The following is a 14,555-nucleotide window of genomic DNA, read 5'->3' as shown; positions in this document are numbered from 1 at the left end:
TTACCGCAAACCAATTTTTTTCTTTTTTTTTTACTGACGACCTTTTCAATTTAATTGTAAACCAATCAAAGCATCAACAGTTCATTGTAAGCAATCCCCATCCCCCCTATGCCCGGCCATTTCAGTGGAGGCCTCCAAGTGTTTCTGAATATAAAACCTTTCTGGGCCTGACGCTGAATATGGGACTCACCAAAAAAAAGGAGCTTCATTCATACTGGTCTACACAGGGCCAGATGTCCCACAAGGCCAACCAAGGCCCGGCCTCTGGGCAGCAGGGAGTAGAGGGGCAGCAGGTGGTGTGGAACTCCTATCTCCCGATGCCCGGGGCATGCAGTTCCGGGCGGGTAGTTGTTTTCTATATTTATATATTTGGCGCAAGCAGAGCTAAATGTACATAGGGGAAGCCGCTCAGATCACTTGTATGCAGCCTGCAGGTCTGCCATTATCCATGGGGGGGGGGGGTCGGGTAGGGGGGCGCATTGAGGAACCTGGCCTTGGGGCAGCAGGGAGAGTATGAAGAGAAGGATAGTCATTTGAAGCCCCCAGGATGCCCATCATACATGGGAAGCAGTGGAAGAATCGTGTGGGACCTCCTGTCACCCCTATTCCACGAGAGATATCACCTCTATGTGGACAATTTTTACAGCAGCGTGTCCCTCTTCAAACACCTGTTCCTCCAACAAACCCCAGTCTGTGGTACAGTGGTTGAGCGTGCGAATTGTGGCCGTCAGCGACTAGTCAATGTTAGGGCAGAACGGGGGAGGGGCAAGACTGGTACAAGACAACAGAAGGGTAACAGTGCCGTGTCAGATTCCTCGCATCACCTTTCACCATCTCGTGGAGTCACCAGGCGGCCCAACCAAGTACTGATCATACTGGTCATAATAATCATAATGGTCATAATAATCTGGCCATACAGTGTATATGCTTTCTTCTATCCACCCCGGCACCTCCGTGGAAATCCAAGGAAGATCTGGCCTGTCCCAAAAACCTCTGAGTCTCCACAAATACAATCTGTATATGGGTGGTGTAGATTTCAATGACCAGGTGATGCAGCTGTACTTGGCGACCAGAAGATCCGTTCACCGGCACTGATGTACAATTCATATGTGATTTACAAGTCTGCAGGAAGAGCTCTTCCCTCCAATAGCACGAAGACATGATAACAGCCCTGATTTACCTGGAAGGACCTGCTTCTGAAAGTCTTCAGTCTGATGTGGTCAGCAGGCTGCACGAGAGACACTTCCCCGATAAGATTCCTTCCACCCAAGAAGACCGGACACCCCAAAAAATGCCGCGTGTGTAGCAAAAAAGGAATAAGGCGTGACACACGTTACCATTGTCCATACTCTCCCTCAGAACCTGGCCTCTGTATTAAAGATTGCTTCCCTCCCTACCATACCTCTTCTGTGTACCGACTTCCACATTTCTGGCTGCTGCCCTGACTAATACTAATACTAACGTCTCTGCATGCTTCCTAAACTCATCCTTGCATGTATGTCAACCGTGTCTCTGCCTGCCGCCTGAACTGACCTTGGCCTGCATACTAAATGTTTCTTTGTTTGCCCTCCTGAACTGATCTTGGCCTGCATACTGATCATGTCTCTGCCTGCCGCCTGAACTGACCTCAGCCTGCATACTGACCCCGTCTCTGCCTGCCATCTGGATTGACCCTTTGCCCACGCACTATCAACGTCTTTCCCTGCCGCCTGAACTGACCTTGGCCTGCATACTAACCGCGTCTCTGTCTGCCGCCTGAACTGACCTTGGTCTGCATACTGACCATGTCTCTGCCTGCAGCCTGAACTGACCTCAGCCTGCTTACTGATCATGTCTCTGCCTGCCGCCTGGACCGGCCCTTTGCCCACGCACTATCAACGTCTTTCCCTGCCGCCTGAACTGACCTTTGTCTGCATACTGACCACGTCTCTGCCTGCCACCTGAACTGACCTTGGCCTCAATACTAACTGCGTCTTTGTCTGCTGCCTGAACTGACCTTAGCCTGCATACTGACCACATCTCTGCCTGCTGCCTGAACTGACCTTGGCCTGCATACTGACTACATCTCTGCCTGCCGCCTGAACTGGCCTTGGCCTGCATACTGATCACGTCTCTGCCTGCCAGCTAAACTGACCTAGGGCTGTTTGTCGACCACATTTCTGCTGCCTGTAGTGACCCATCTGCATGTCCAACTGACAATGTTTCCGGCCATAACACCAGTCCCAGTCATCCTCTGAAGACAGCGGCAACTCCTGGAACCACAGGTACTGTTTTATTTACCTTCTTACCTAGCTTCCTGTACTTCCTGACCACTGAACATAGCATTGTGTATAATTCCTGGGGTTAGCCAAGTACCAGAACGTCTGCTTGGCTTGGGGGAATGAGGTCATACCTTTCCCCCAAAGTGGTCCATGCTAAACACCATGAAGCACTTTGAAGGCCTCATGGTGCTCCATGGTATTTACACTCCTCTCTCTGTGGCCAGGCTGTGAAAAGGTCTCACATGTGTGGTATCCCCATACTCGGGAGCAGTAGCAGAATGTGTTTTGGGGTGTAATTCTGAGTATGTCCATGCTATGTGTTAGTAATATCTTATTAACTGACAACTTTGTGTAAACAAAAAATACATTTTAATTTTCTTTCTTCATTTTTCAAAACTTGTGGCAAAAAAATTAAATCTTCAAAAGGCTTGTCATGCCTTTTATTAAATACTTTGGGGTGACTGCTTTCCAAAATGGGGTCATTTTGTGGGTGTTTCTTATTTCCAAGGCCTCCAAAAATGTGATGGGTAGCCAGATTTGTAATTTATGCCCCTTGAAAGCCTCATGGTGCTCCTTGGATTTTTGGCCCCTAGCGGCTAGGCTGCGAAAAAGTCTCACACGTGAGGTATCCCCATACTCGGGAGGAGTAGCAGAATGTGTTTTGGGGTGTAACTCTAACTATTCCTTTGCTATGTATAGGAAATATCTTACTGACAACTTTGTGTAAAAGAAAATTACATCTTTAAGACACCTGCCACGCATTTTATCAAATTTTATCGGGGTGTCTGCTTCCCAAAGTGGGGTAATTTTGTGGGTGTTTTGTCCCACCACTAGAGGGTGATTTGACAGTGAAGGAGCAGCAGCAGACTGAGGAGCTCTTCCTTCTGCTCTCTTCCCCTATAAGCAGGATACTTGTCAGCTTCTCATCATGTGACATTCCTAAATGGTGCTAGTGCTGCTCCTTCCTCATCCGCTCCGCTACTATACAAGGGGCTGATACCGAGTCAAATCCAGATACACGGGCTGTATTTGAAGATACATTTAATATTACCTATTGAGTACACACAATGCATTAACAGGGGTGCAGCTTCAATCATACGCAAGCTAGGCACATGTAGGTGGAACAATTCCAGCCTCTGTGACCTCCACCTGTGCTGACATATGTCACAGAGACCTCAGTTGTAAGTCCACTGGTCATAGGAGCAATATACGGGCTGCAATTCCTGGCCTCCTTCGGGAAAATGGTAACACCTGGCTATATCCGTCTTCACAATTCCTAAATCGCACCCTCAGGACAAGAATGCCGCAAGTGACTGTCAGAGAGAAGAGAAGATTCTTCATCAGTAGATCTTTCTGGAAAGCATTGAAGCCAACGCATCAGCATGACAGGCAGGAAAAAAAATGAAGTCAGCCAGGCGTTTTCAGAAGGAGAGGTCAGTAATGTCAGCCTCTATGCCTCTCTTATGACAGGTTCCCTTTATCTGAAACAATGTGTTTCTCTGCCCACGTCGGCTTTCCGTTTTGTACACGACAAGCCGTCTCAAAGAAGTGACGTCACAAAAAGCTGCTGTACCCACCATGGCCACAAGTGGGCGACGTGGTACCACCGTCCGGGACAATGGTGACACTCGCGCTTGTCAATCAAAATTCTTCCGTAAAGTTCTCTGCTTTGGAACCAATCAGATTCTTCAATCTAGTTCTATAAGAAAAAGGTATTTCACAGATACTTATTAACAGCTATTTGTCAATGTTTTCACCCACAAATATACAACTCCCCCCCCCTTCACATAAGCTTCAATTACAGAAAATTGTGAGAAATGTGGAAATGTTACGGAGATTTAGATGGCAAGATTTGGTCAGTGATTGGATATGGGGTCTGAAGAAGAGGTCAGAGTTCAGGATTACACCTAGCTTCCCAGCATGTGTGGAGGGAAATATGATGAGCTAATTTTTTTGAAGAATTGAGTTACAAGAGAACTATAAGGTGAGTAATTTTCACTCATCCTCATAGTTCGAGCCGACGCGTGACAATTAGACTGTCACAGGTCGGCTCAATAGATCGTGAAGTGAGGGAACACATAACGTCGCTCGCTCACTTCTCGATCCTTTCCCTGCAGAGAGCCGTGATTGCCACTCTGCATAGGCAGAGCCAGCTGTCAATCACAGTAATGTCGGGATCCGTCCCGGCTGCGGCGGTCTTAGTATACCGCAAGCTGTAGCTCCCTATATACTGAGCTTTGGGTCACGGGATGACACTAGTTTGTGTCCTCCCGTGACCCTTAGGAGAATTATGGTGAAAAACCCCCATAGGAAGTGATGTGACATCCACACTGATATGTTAGTTAATAAATAAGTGATACATGAGGAGAATGAGGGAGTGAGCTGTGGAGTAGAAAGATAGATTTGAGTGTGATCGGTACAGAGATGGTATTGGAAGGCATGAGAGATTATCAGCTGATCAAGGGAGGATGTGGAGATAGAGAATAGAAGGGGTCCAAGGACAAGGCCCTGGGGGATCCCTACTGAAAGAGGGAGAGGAGGAGGTAGAGTTGTAAGTGACAGTGAAGGTCCACTGAGATAAATAGGAGGAAAACCTGGAAGGAGCAGAGTCTTGGAGGCCAAGGGAGTGGAGTTTTTTGAGATGGAGTGGATGGTTGACTGTATCAAAGGCAGCAGAAAGGTCTAATAGCAAGAGTAAGGAGTAGCGGGTGGTCAGAGTACGGAGTAGCGGGTGGTCGGAGTAAGGAGTAGTGGGTGGTCAGAGTACGGAGTAGTGGCCGTTGTTTTTAGCAGTTAGTAGGTCGTTAGTGAGTTTTCGGAGGGCAGTTTCAGTGGAGTGTTTGTGGGCAAAAGCCGGACTTTAGGGGGTCAAGAAGGTTGTAATCAGTGAGGTGGTGTGTCAGACAGTTGTAGACAAAGTGTTCAAGGAGATTGGAGGTGAATGGGAACAAGGAGATGGGTCTTAGGTTGTTCCAACTGGTGGGGTCCAGTGAGGGTGTTTTTAAGTATTGGGCTGGCTGGTCCGTGCTTTAGAGGGGAAGATACCAGTAGAGAGGGAGAGATTGAAGATGTGGGATGGAGAGTATAAGATAGAGCAAGACGGGGATCATAGAAGTTTTGAGGGAACCATGGGAGTCAGAAAAAAGTTTAGCAACCTCCGTTGTGTCAGCAGAGTCAAGTGTAAAATATTGAAAGTGGAAGTCTCCGGTATGCTAGGCGAGGGAGATGTCTGGACAGCGGAGATCTGATTACGAATGGCATCATTCTTGTTTTTTTAAATGATTGTCAATCCCTTGTGCTGTGGTGAGTTCGTTTGTGGAGGATGAAGTAAAAAGATAGCAAAACTTTGACGGGGACTGGATTAGAGAGTGTTAATAATAGTAAGAAAATAGGTCTGTTTGGTTTCTGAGTGGAGACACGAATTATAGTTTAGGAGGGCGGGTTTTTATAAAAGGAGAAGCCAGATGTGCCCATCAGAAAGAGGGTGGATTGGGTCTTCCAAACTTTCAAAGGTATTTCCAAGCAGCTCAGATAGCTCCCATACCTAATCTTTACTTATCTACACAGGTGCCGCTATGGGTGGAGATGGAGACTACGTTCTGTGCTCCAATCTCGGTCGCAGCACTCCCATGGCTTCCACGGAGCTCATGGCCCAGGACTCTTAGTCCAGTGATGAGACACACCCTCTCCGTATGGGATAGTACTAAATACTATAGCAAATTGATCTCTTCCCACTTACCTTTACTACCCATCTTGGGCAACCCGCTGTTCCCTCCAGGGATGGAGTCTCCTGAGGCGTTCACTTGGTGGAAGTCGCACAACATCATCTAATTGCATAATCTATTTAAGTGGGGGCCGGCTACGTAGCTGGGAATCCATAACGAAAAACCTACACGCACATCCATCGGAGTATTTTCGCTATCTGCAGCTCAGACATTGGATCTCGTCTGGCCTAACCGACAGAGTGCCCTCCTCCCAATTATCACTATTGGAGCATTTTTGTTATCACACACCGTTACAACCCAAACTGGTATCTATACTATACTCCAAGCTCAATGCCGTTACCAACAAACTACATCACAGTTATGTGCTGGCCTGGGAAAGAGACCTGCGAAAGTCTATGCCTGATACGGATTGGCAAAAGATTTGGATCTCGGAGGCATCATGTACCATCAACCACTTCCCTGGAAACAGCCTACAAATCAATGATGCGGTGGTACCTGGACCCCGGCAGACTGGCACATTCTCATCCCCAACAGTCGGCATATTGCTTTAGAGGTTGTGCTGTGAAAGGTGATGCGTTGCACATTTGCTGGACGTGCCCAATGGTGAACAGACTACGGGCTCAAACGTTCCGCCTGCTGAGATCCCTTTTTTCATACCAATGTAGTCAGGGACCCCTGGTTTGCTCTTTTTAACAGCACATTTTAGGAGGGAGGGGTGGGGGGGGGGGTTAAACATAAAATAGACTCATTTTTTTTATCAATGAAAAGCTGTCCAGCGTTCTTTTGGACACCCGGAAGAAATGTATAAAAATTTGGCATCCTTGGATAGCCTATGCTCACCCAGACATTCATCCTGACAGCCCAACGGCCATTTAAATGCCCTGCCGGACCTATGCGAGCATTGCAATCATAGAGACAGGAGCTCCAGTGGACACAATCCATGTGCAATTACCTTATTTTAACTGTAAGTGCATTTTAATCGTTTTAAATAAATGTATTCTGACATACTACACTATGGGAAGCCTTTATTTCTCTCTCTGAGCACAAGAGAAGGTGGAAGATGGAGGAATAGTTTTATACAGTTTTGGAAAGATAAGCCAGAGTTGGGAGGAATCTACCACAATTTATTGTCGGATTAAAAACAAAGGAGAGGATTTGGTTCTATATATATCAACAAAGCGCTAATTGTTCATCTAAAATCTGGTGAGCAATAGGAGTCGGTGAGTGCGGCCAGATTTTATCTTTCAGCACGGTGGAGACTGGAGAGCGCTGATTCACTCATTGTTGATGCATTCACGGACGTTGGTGTTGATTATAAAAGTTGGAAGATATATTCTCACATATTTTAAGGACTTTATTGTATCCAGAAGTAATGGACTTCACACGTGGTTATGTAGATGAAGTGGGAGTTGTACATCACTTGTGAGATTTAACACAAGATTTTCTATATGTACACATTTTATAAGATGTATTTAGCAAATTTTTTTTTCTATGTTTATTATGGTTTATAGTGTCTAGGGGGTCAGCAACCTCAAACACTCAAAGAGCCATTTGGACCCATCTCCCACAGAAAAAAAACACCGGGAGCCACAAAACCCTTTTGACATCTAAAATGAAGATAACACGGCATATATAGTTTTTTAGCTTTATGTTATGTATAGCATGTACTGTATATAGGTATATGTGGGCTTAGTAACGCCCACAGAGCCCACCTGAGAGTGACCCTGCAGAGCCCACCTGAGAGTGACCCTGCAGAGCACAACGTAGACCCTGCACTGCCGCATATTCCACCAGGGGGGGTGCCCAGACCTGACCTCACTGGGCCCCCCCACAGCCTCAGGCCCTGAGGCCCTGGTGATAGATCCACCCCTGGACAGGGAGCCGCAGAGGGATGAAAGAGCCACATGCGGCTCCGGAGCTGACCCCTGGTCTAGACCATTAGACCTAGAGCTTTTTCTTACTATCATCAGCACAGGCATTGTGCAACACAGGTGTTGTGTATGACACAAAATTGTTTATCACTTTGTGAAAATTTCACATTTCATACTATTTTTCTCACATTTTAGGAATATTTTTTGAGTTTGAAGCGCAGTGCTATTTTCTTTTTTCCTATTTTGGGTGTAGTCACCTACTAAGCACAGCTGCTCTTAGAGTGTTATTTGATTCCTAGTAGGGATGCACCGATACTAGTATCGATATCGGTGCCGATTCCGAGTATTTGGGCAAGTACTTGTACTCGCCCAAATACTCCGATGCCTAGCACGAGTACTTCCGGTATCAGGAAGCCTGGCAGCGCGTCATTACACGCTGCCCGGTTTTGCGATTGACCGGGAAGCAGCTCCATGCTCTCTCATCACATGTGATGAGAGAGCATGGAGCCGACTTCCCGGCCAATCAGGAAGCCGGGCAGCGTGTAATGACGCACTGCCTGGCTTCCTGATTAGTCGGGAAGGTGGCCAATCAGGAAGCTGGCCTCGTGAGGTAAGGTTACCTTACCTTAGTATGTGCTGCCTGTCGGTGGGCCTCTCCAGCGAGAACGCGGCCTTCGTCCGGTACCCAGCCGGAGCCATCCAATCAGGAAGCTGGGCGCTGTCTAATGATGCGACGCCCTGCATTCTGATTGGCCGGGAAGCTGGCTTCATGCTCCCTCGTCATCTCATGACAAGAGAGCATGGAGCAGGCCTCCCGGCCAATCAGAAAGCAGGGCGTCGCGTCATTACACGGCGCCCGGCTTCCTGATTGGCTCCGGCTGGGTACCGAACGAAGGCCGCGTTCTCGCTGGAGAGGCCCCGGGGGTGACAGGCTGCACATACTAAGGTAAGAGGGGACTTTCTTGTTAATCGGGAAGCCGGGTGTCGACTCTTTACACGCTGCCCGGCTTCCCGGCTAATCAGGAAGCCAGGTGGCGAGTCATTACACGCCACCTGGCTTCCTGAATGGGACTTCCGTTACTCGGAAAATTGGTATCGGCGAGTACCGAAAAAAAATCATCGGTACCCTGTATCAAAATACCGGTATCGGTGCATCCCTAATTCCTAGCACAGTTTTTTTTTCTATCTGAAGGTGCCCATACACTTTACAACCATCGCAAGACCTAAAAAACGTACGATCTGCCCATCTTGGACAGGCAGATCGTACTTGCGTTGACTGCAATGCTGAACGGGCAGTGTGCGCGTGCGCACACCGACCCTTTCGGCATTTGTCTTCCGAGCATGCTCCTTAGACAAAAGACGTGCGACCGTACAGTAGAAGCGGTCGCACGCCTTCATTCACACTGCACGATTCTCGTACGATCGCGGGATTTCCCGCCATTCTCGTACGAGAATCGTGCAGTGTATGGGCACCTTAACATTACAAAATGCCCTACCTTGTCCGGAGGATCTAACTACCACCAAACTCTAGTTCTTACCATTTACCCACCCCACCTCTCTCTCGCTGCTTTCTCCTTCATTCCCTTTTACTATTCTACCTTCCCTAACGCATGTTATGCTGAGTTGGTGGAAATTGTCCAGCAACTCTAGTAGCTCATGTTGTAAATGTATCATTCTGTATACTGTATGTTGTTATTTAGGCAATTTATGTGTAAATCACATGTTTTAATATAAAAACTTGATAAAAACTTTGCAAAGAAAAGGTGAAGCCAAGCTGCGATTTAGTTTTGCACCATAGTCGCTTAACAGCACGGATCTGTCTTTGGAGACATCTGGTGTTGTCAGGGTAGTAAGCGGTTGGGGCCTAATTGTATATGTAGTGAAGGGGGCAAAAGTGTCCAGGGAGGCTGAAAGTAAGCTGTTGTAGACAGAAATGGCCGGGTTAGGACAGGTTAGAGAAGAGACTTTGTGGTAGAGGTGGTCAGTAGCAGAACAGAGACGTGAAGGGCTGAAGTGGAGAAGGTTTCTACAGGTTACCTTTTGTTGCTTGGCGGGGATAGGGGTCTGATGACAGGGAGAACGTGTAACTGATAAGGTTGTGATCAGAGAGAGGAAAAGGGGTGTCAGTAGCTTGCACACCCGGAGTCCAAGTAATGAAAAGAGTTTGGAGGTTCAGAGCTACTTTGATTGATAAAAGACACTCATACATTTTCAGATTGCTGTTTATAAGAGCATCAACTGCTGTGAAACATGTATCGCAAAAAAGATCTCTCTGAAGACATACAATCTGGAAAGGGATACAAAGTGATCTCAAAGTGTTTAGACATCCACCAGTCGGAAGTTAGACAAATTGTCTTTAAATGGAGACAGTTTAGTACTATGGTTCCTCTTCCTAGAAGTGGGCGCCGAGCCAAGATGACTCCCAAGACACAACGCAGAATCCTCAATGAGGTAAAGAAGAACCCAGGAGTAACAGCTACAGGCTTGAAGACATCACCGGAGCTGGCAAGCATTCCTGTCCATGAGTCTAGCATACGTACATCTTTGAACAGGCATTGTGTCGCTGCTCTCCAAAGTCGCTGCTCTCCAAAAAAATAATTGCTGCGTGCTTGAAGTTTGCCAAAGAGCACCTTGGCAAACCGCAATGCTTCTGCAAAAAAGTTTTGTGGACTGATGAAACAAAAGTTGAAATGTTCGGGAAGAATACTGAGCACTATGTATGGCGCAAAAAGGGCACAGCTTACCAACATCAAAACATCATCCCAACTGTGAAGTATGGTGGAGAGAACATCGTGATTTGGGCTTGCTTCGCTGCCTCAGGGTCTGGACCACTTGCCATAGTGGAGGGAAAATGCATTGACAATTTTACCAAAATATCCTACAGGATAATGTCATGGTGGCCGTCCACCAGCTGAAGGTTAGTAGAAGTTGGGTGATGCAGCAGGACAATGACCCTAAACATTAAAGTAAATACACCAAAATATTACTCTGAGGACATAAAGAACTAAAAAAAAGTAATAAACTTCACCTTCTCATATCCGTAAATACGGGTATTTTTTCTTATTTCACATTCTCACAAATTGAGTGTTTAACCAGGTTTGGTTTGGTGGCAGCAATCTATAGATTAGACGGAGTGGGAGTGTGTAAGTGGGACCTTTTATCATTATTTCCCAGTCTAGTGAAGACAAATAGTGATTGTTCAACCCTCTTACCACTACAATACGTCACGTGGCCGCTTGGAGTAGCGCCCGCCCGTGGCAATACCCAGTTGGGGTATCAGGGAGTCCATCACAGATAACTTCAGCATTTTCCGACCTTCAAAGAAAGAGTTTCCTAAGTGATTACAAAGATTCAAAAATACATTTACAGTTCTTTCCAGGAGCTTCTAAACACCCAAAGAACCTACAAAGAGCCCACCACACCTCCTCTTCTGAGGGAGAAGGACGGGGATGGTAGGAAGGAGTTGGTTTTTGGGAGGCTCTTGTATTCTCACTCATAGATGTTCCATCTCGTTGATAATTTTAGATGAGCGGTTATCAATCCCTTTCTGTTCAGGAAAGAGGGCTAGTGTCAGCAAGCCTCACCTCCTGCGCATGCGCCAAGTCCCGTTCTCCGTACTGTTCGGAGAACACTTACGCGCATGCGCGTAATCGCGGACTGCCCATAGGAAAACGCGCCAAATGGCATTGCTAAATTAACTGACCTTTACGCCCGGGACAACCTACATACTTTTTCTGCATTACAAAATATTTATAGTCTGTCTTCTCATGAATCTTTTCATTATCTACAAATTAAAAACCTCCTTACCTCACACCCAATTCCTCGATCATTTCACATGGATACACTGAGTGGCCAGATTATTATGACCACCCCATCAGTACTTCGTTGGGCCGCCTCGTGACTCCACCAGATGTTGAAAGCTGATGCGAGGAATCTGACACGGCACTGTTGCCCTTCTGTTGTCTTGTACCAGTCTTGCCCCTCCCCCATTCTGCCCTAACATTGACTAGTCGCTGACGGCCACGATTCGCACGTTCAGACCCAGATTTTCGGCTGACGGTCCGGTCTTTAAACACTTTAACAATGAGCCGCTCTTTAACATTTAACGAATTCTGCTGTTTCGCTGATACTCGCTCCATGGCTCCGAGCGCCAACAATCATCCCGCGTTCAAAGGCTGTTACATCGCGTTGTTTCCCCGTATCTTCCGAAACAAATCACTTCTACTGTCGTGGTAACCAACCCGCTTCCCTATTTATAATGGTCTGGTCCTCTAGCAACTTCAGCGCCAAATTATTGCTAATCTGCCTACAAACGTCAGGTGGTCATAATAATCCGGCCACTCAGTGTATAACCTCCTATACAATCAATACTGGGTGAAGAAAGGTATAACCCATTTTTATAATTTAATTGATGCAAAAACACTCTTTTCAAAAACGACTTCTATGACTAAATGGGAAAAGGAATTGGATTTCTCCTACACAAAAGAGCAATGGCAAACGGCTCTTAGGTTGATGTATGTTGTATCAAAATGTGCAAACCATTGGGAGATGCAACAAAAATTTTTACACAGATGGTACCAAACCCCATACAATCTCTCTAAATTCTTTCCAGGGGCTTCGCCCCTTTGCCCCTTTTGGTACTGTACATCGATCCGCTCCTATTGGAACCACATTTTTAAACTTATATCAGATCTAGCACAATAAGAGATCTGTCCAAATGTAGCGCTCGCGCTGCTTCATATACCCTCCCAACAGTTACTCCCCACGTCAAAAACGGTTATAATGCACGTTGTGATAGCCGCTACACGGAAGTAGTTCGCAGGGTGAATCTTCACTGCTCATACGAACAAATGTTTGCCTTAAGAAACAACAGGTATCACAATTTCTGTGCGGCTTGGAAATGTTGGCCGTTGCACCCTCTATCTAACATGTGATCATATGGTGGTCCTTATATTATGGATGGTCTAACTCGTAATCGAAGGTTTCACACCTTTTCTATGTTTTCTTCCTCTATCTAATCTCTGTACCCTTCTTTATTTTCTATCTAACCTTAAATATTTTTCACTCTTACGCATGATTCACTTTGGTCGTATCCGACTTGCTCGATGTCTTTCGAATCCACAGACTGCATTCCTGGACCAGAGTTATGTTACCGCATTATCTACTACCCTATTGGGTCTCTGCCCCTTCCCACGGTTTGGACCCCAGGTCTCCACTTCGGGAAAAATGAGTTTACTTTATATATTATTGTGACTCCAGGATGTGTATGTTCTTATTATATGCCTAATATACGACCTAATGTTTTTTGCATTGTAACTTTGTAACTTGTATTAAAGGAGAAGTATGGGGTTAAGGTTTTCCCCCATAGTTCTCCTTATGGTAACGGAAGGACACAAACTAGCGTCCTCCCGTCACCTTAGGCTCAGTATACCGCAAGCTGTAGCTCGCGGTATACTGAGACGCCGCAGCTGAGGCGGATCCCGACAATTGTGCCTGGATCCGCCCAGCTGCGTGACTGACAGCTGGCTCCGCCTATCTAGAGGCAGAGCCAGCTGTACCCGCCCCCTCCCCCGTCCGTTCCACCAGTCAGCGCTGGCGGATCGGAGCGGGGAGGGGGGAATCCAGCCCCTCCCCTGTCACGGCAGAGAGCCGCGACAGGATCGAGAGGTGAGTAAATGCCGGTATGTGTTCGCTCACCTCCCGATCTAATGAGCCGACCTGTCACAGTCTCATTATCACAGGTCGGCTAGAACTATGAGGTGAGTGAAAAGCCCCTCCCCCCTCCCCTCATAGTTCTCCTTTAAAAAACATATTGAAACAGAAATGATTAAGTCTAGGATTGCATTACACGCTTTGACAATTGTTTCACAGGAGTGTTTTATCAGCCCAAGTAAGCTCTCTCCCCTCCTCCTCCACCAATTGAGGTCCCCGCTCCGGTTAGCGAGATGTTGTGAGTGGGCCGTCTGTGTGATAGGAAGTAAACACATTTCAATATCTAGGGTATACTTTTCCCAAAATAACCTTTATTTTTCTCAGACTGACCCATTGTTCTAAGATTCTTTTATCTGCTTCTCTCTGTATAAATAATCTTATGAACACAGTACAAGTCACAACTCAGCCTTGCCCCATGTCAGAGACTTTCACTTCCCTCTTCTGCTGTCAGCGATGGCGTCTGCTCATCTGAGAGCTGACCTGGAATGTTCCGTCTGTCTGGAAAATTATACAGCTCCTGTTATGCTGAAATGTGGACACAACTTCTGCCGGGTGTGTATTGATCGTGTGCTGGATACACAGGAGGGGTCTGGAGGTTATTCCTGTCCTGAATGCAGAGAGAAGTTTCAGGAGCGGCCTGCACTGCCGAGGAACATAACACTGCGTAACATAGTGGAGAATTTCCTGTCTGCTCAGCCAGATCAGGAGGAGTCCGGGGTCCTCTGTACTCACTGTGTGGACTCTCCTGTACCTGCTGTGAGATCCTGTCTGCTCTGTGAGGTTTCTCTGTGTGATAAACACCTGAGAGTCCACAAAAAGTCTCCAGAACACATCTTATGTGACCCCACCTTGTCCATGGAGAGCAGGAAGTGCTCCGTCCATAAGAAGATCCTGGAGTATTACTGCACTGAGGATGATATCTGTATCTGTGTGTCCTGCAGTCTGGCCGGAGAACACCGAGGACACCAGGTGGAGATGTTGGATGA

The 14,555-nt window shown here is 46.8% G+C and overlaps 1 protein-coding gene across 1 annotated transcript in view; it reads left to right on the top strand.

The window, feature by feature from the left end:
* The first annotated feature begins 14,001 nt into the window (after positions 1 to 14,001).
* LOC108802526 (E3 ubiquitin/ISG15 ligase TRIM25-like) overlaps positions 14,002 to 14,555 on the top strand; it is a 2,280-nt gene continuing 1,726 nt past the window's right edge. Inside the window, exon 1 of the mRNA XM_018574387.1 lies at positions 14,002 to 14,551. Coding sequence (XP_018429889.1) covers positions 14,023 to 14,551 — 529 coding nt within the window. The 5' untranslated portion in view covers positions 14,002 to 14,022. The remainder of the gene's footprint in view (positions 14,552 to 14,555) is intronic.

Source organism: Nanorana parkeri, unplaced genomic scaffold (genome assembly GCF_000935625.1).
Source record: "Nanorana parkeri isolate BGI_ZX_2015 unplaced genomic scaffold, ASM93562v1 scaffold2917, whole genome shotgun sequence".
Lineage (NCBI taxonomy): Eukaryota > Metazoa > Chordata > Amphibia > Anura > Dicroglossidae > Nanorana > Nanorana parkeri.
This window is presented reverse-complemented; position numbering and strand designations above follow the sequence as displayed.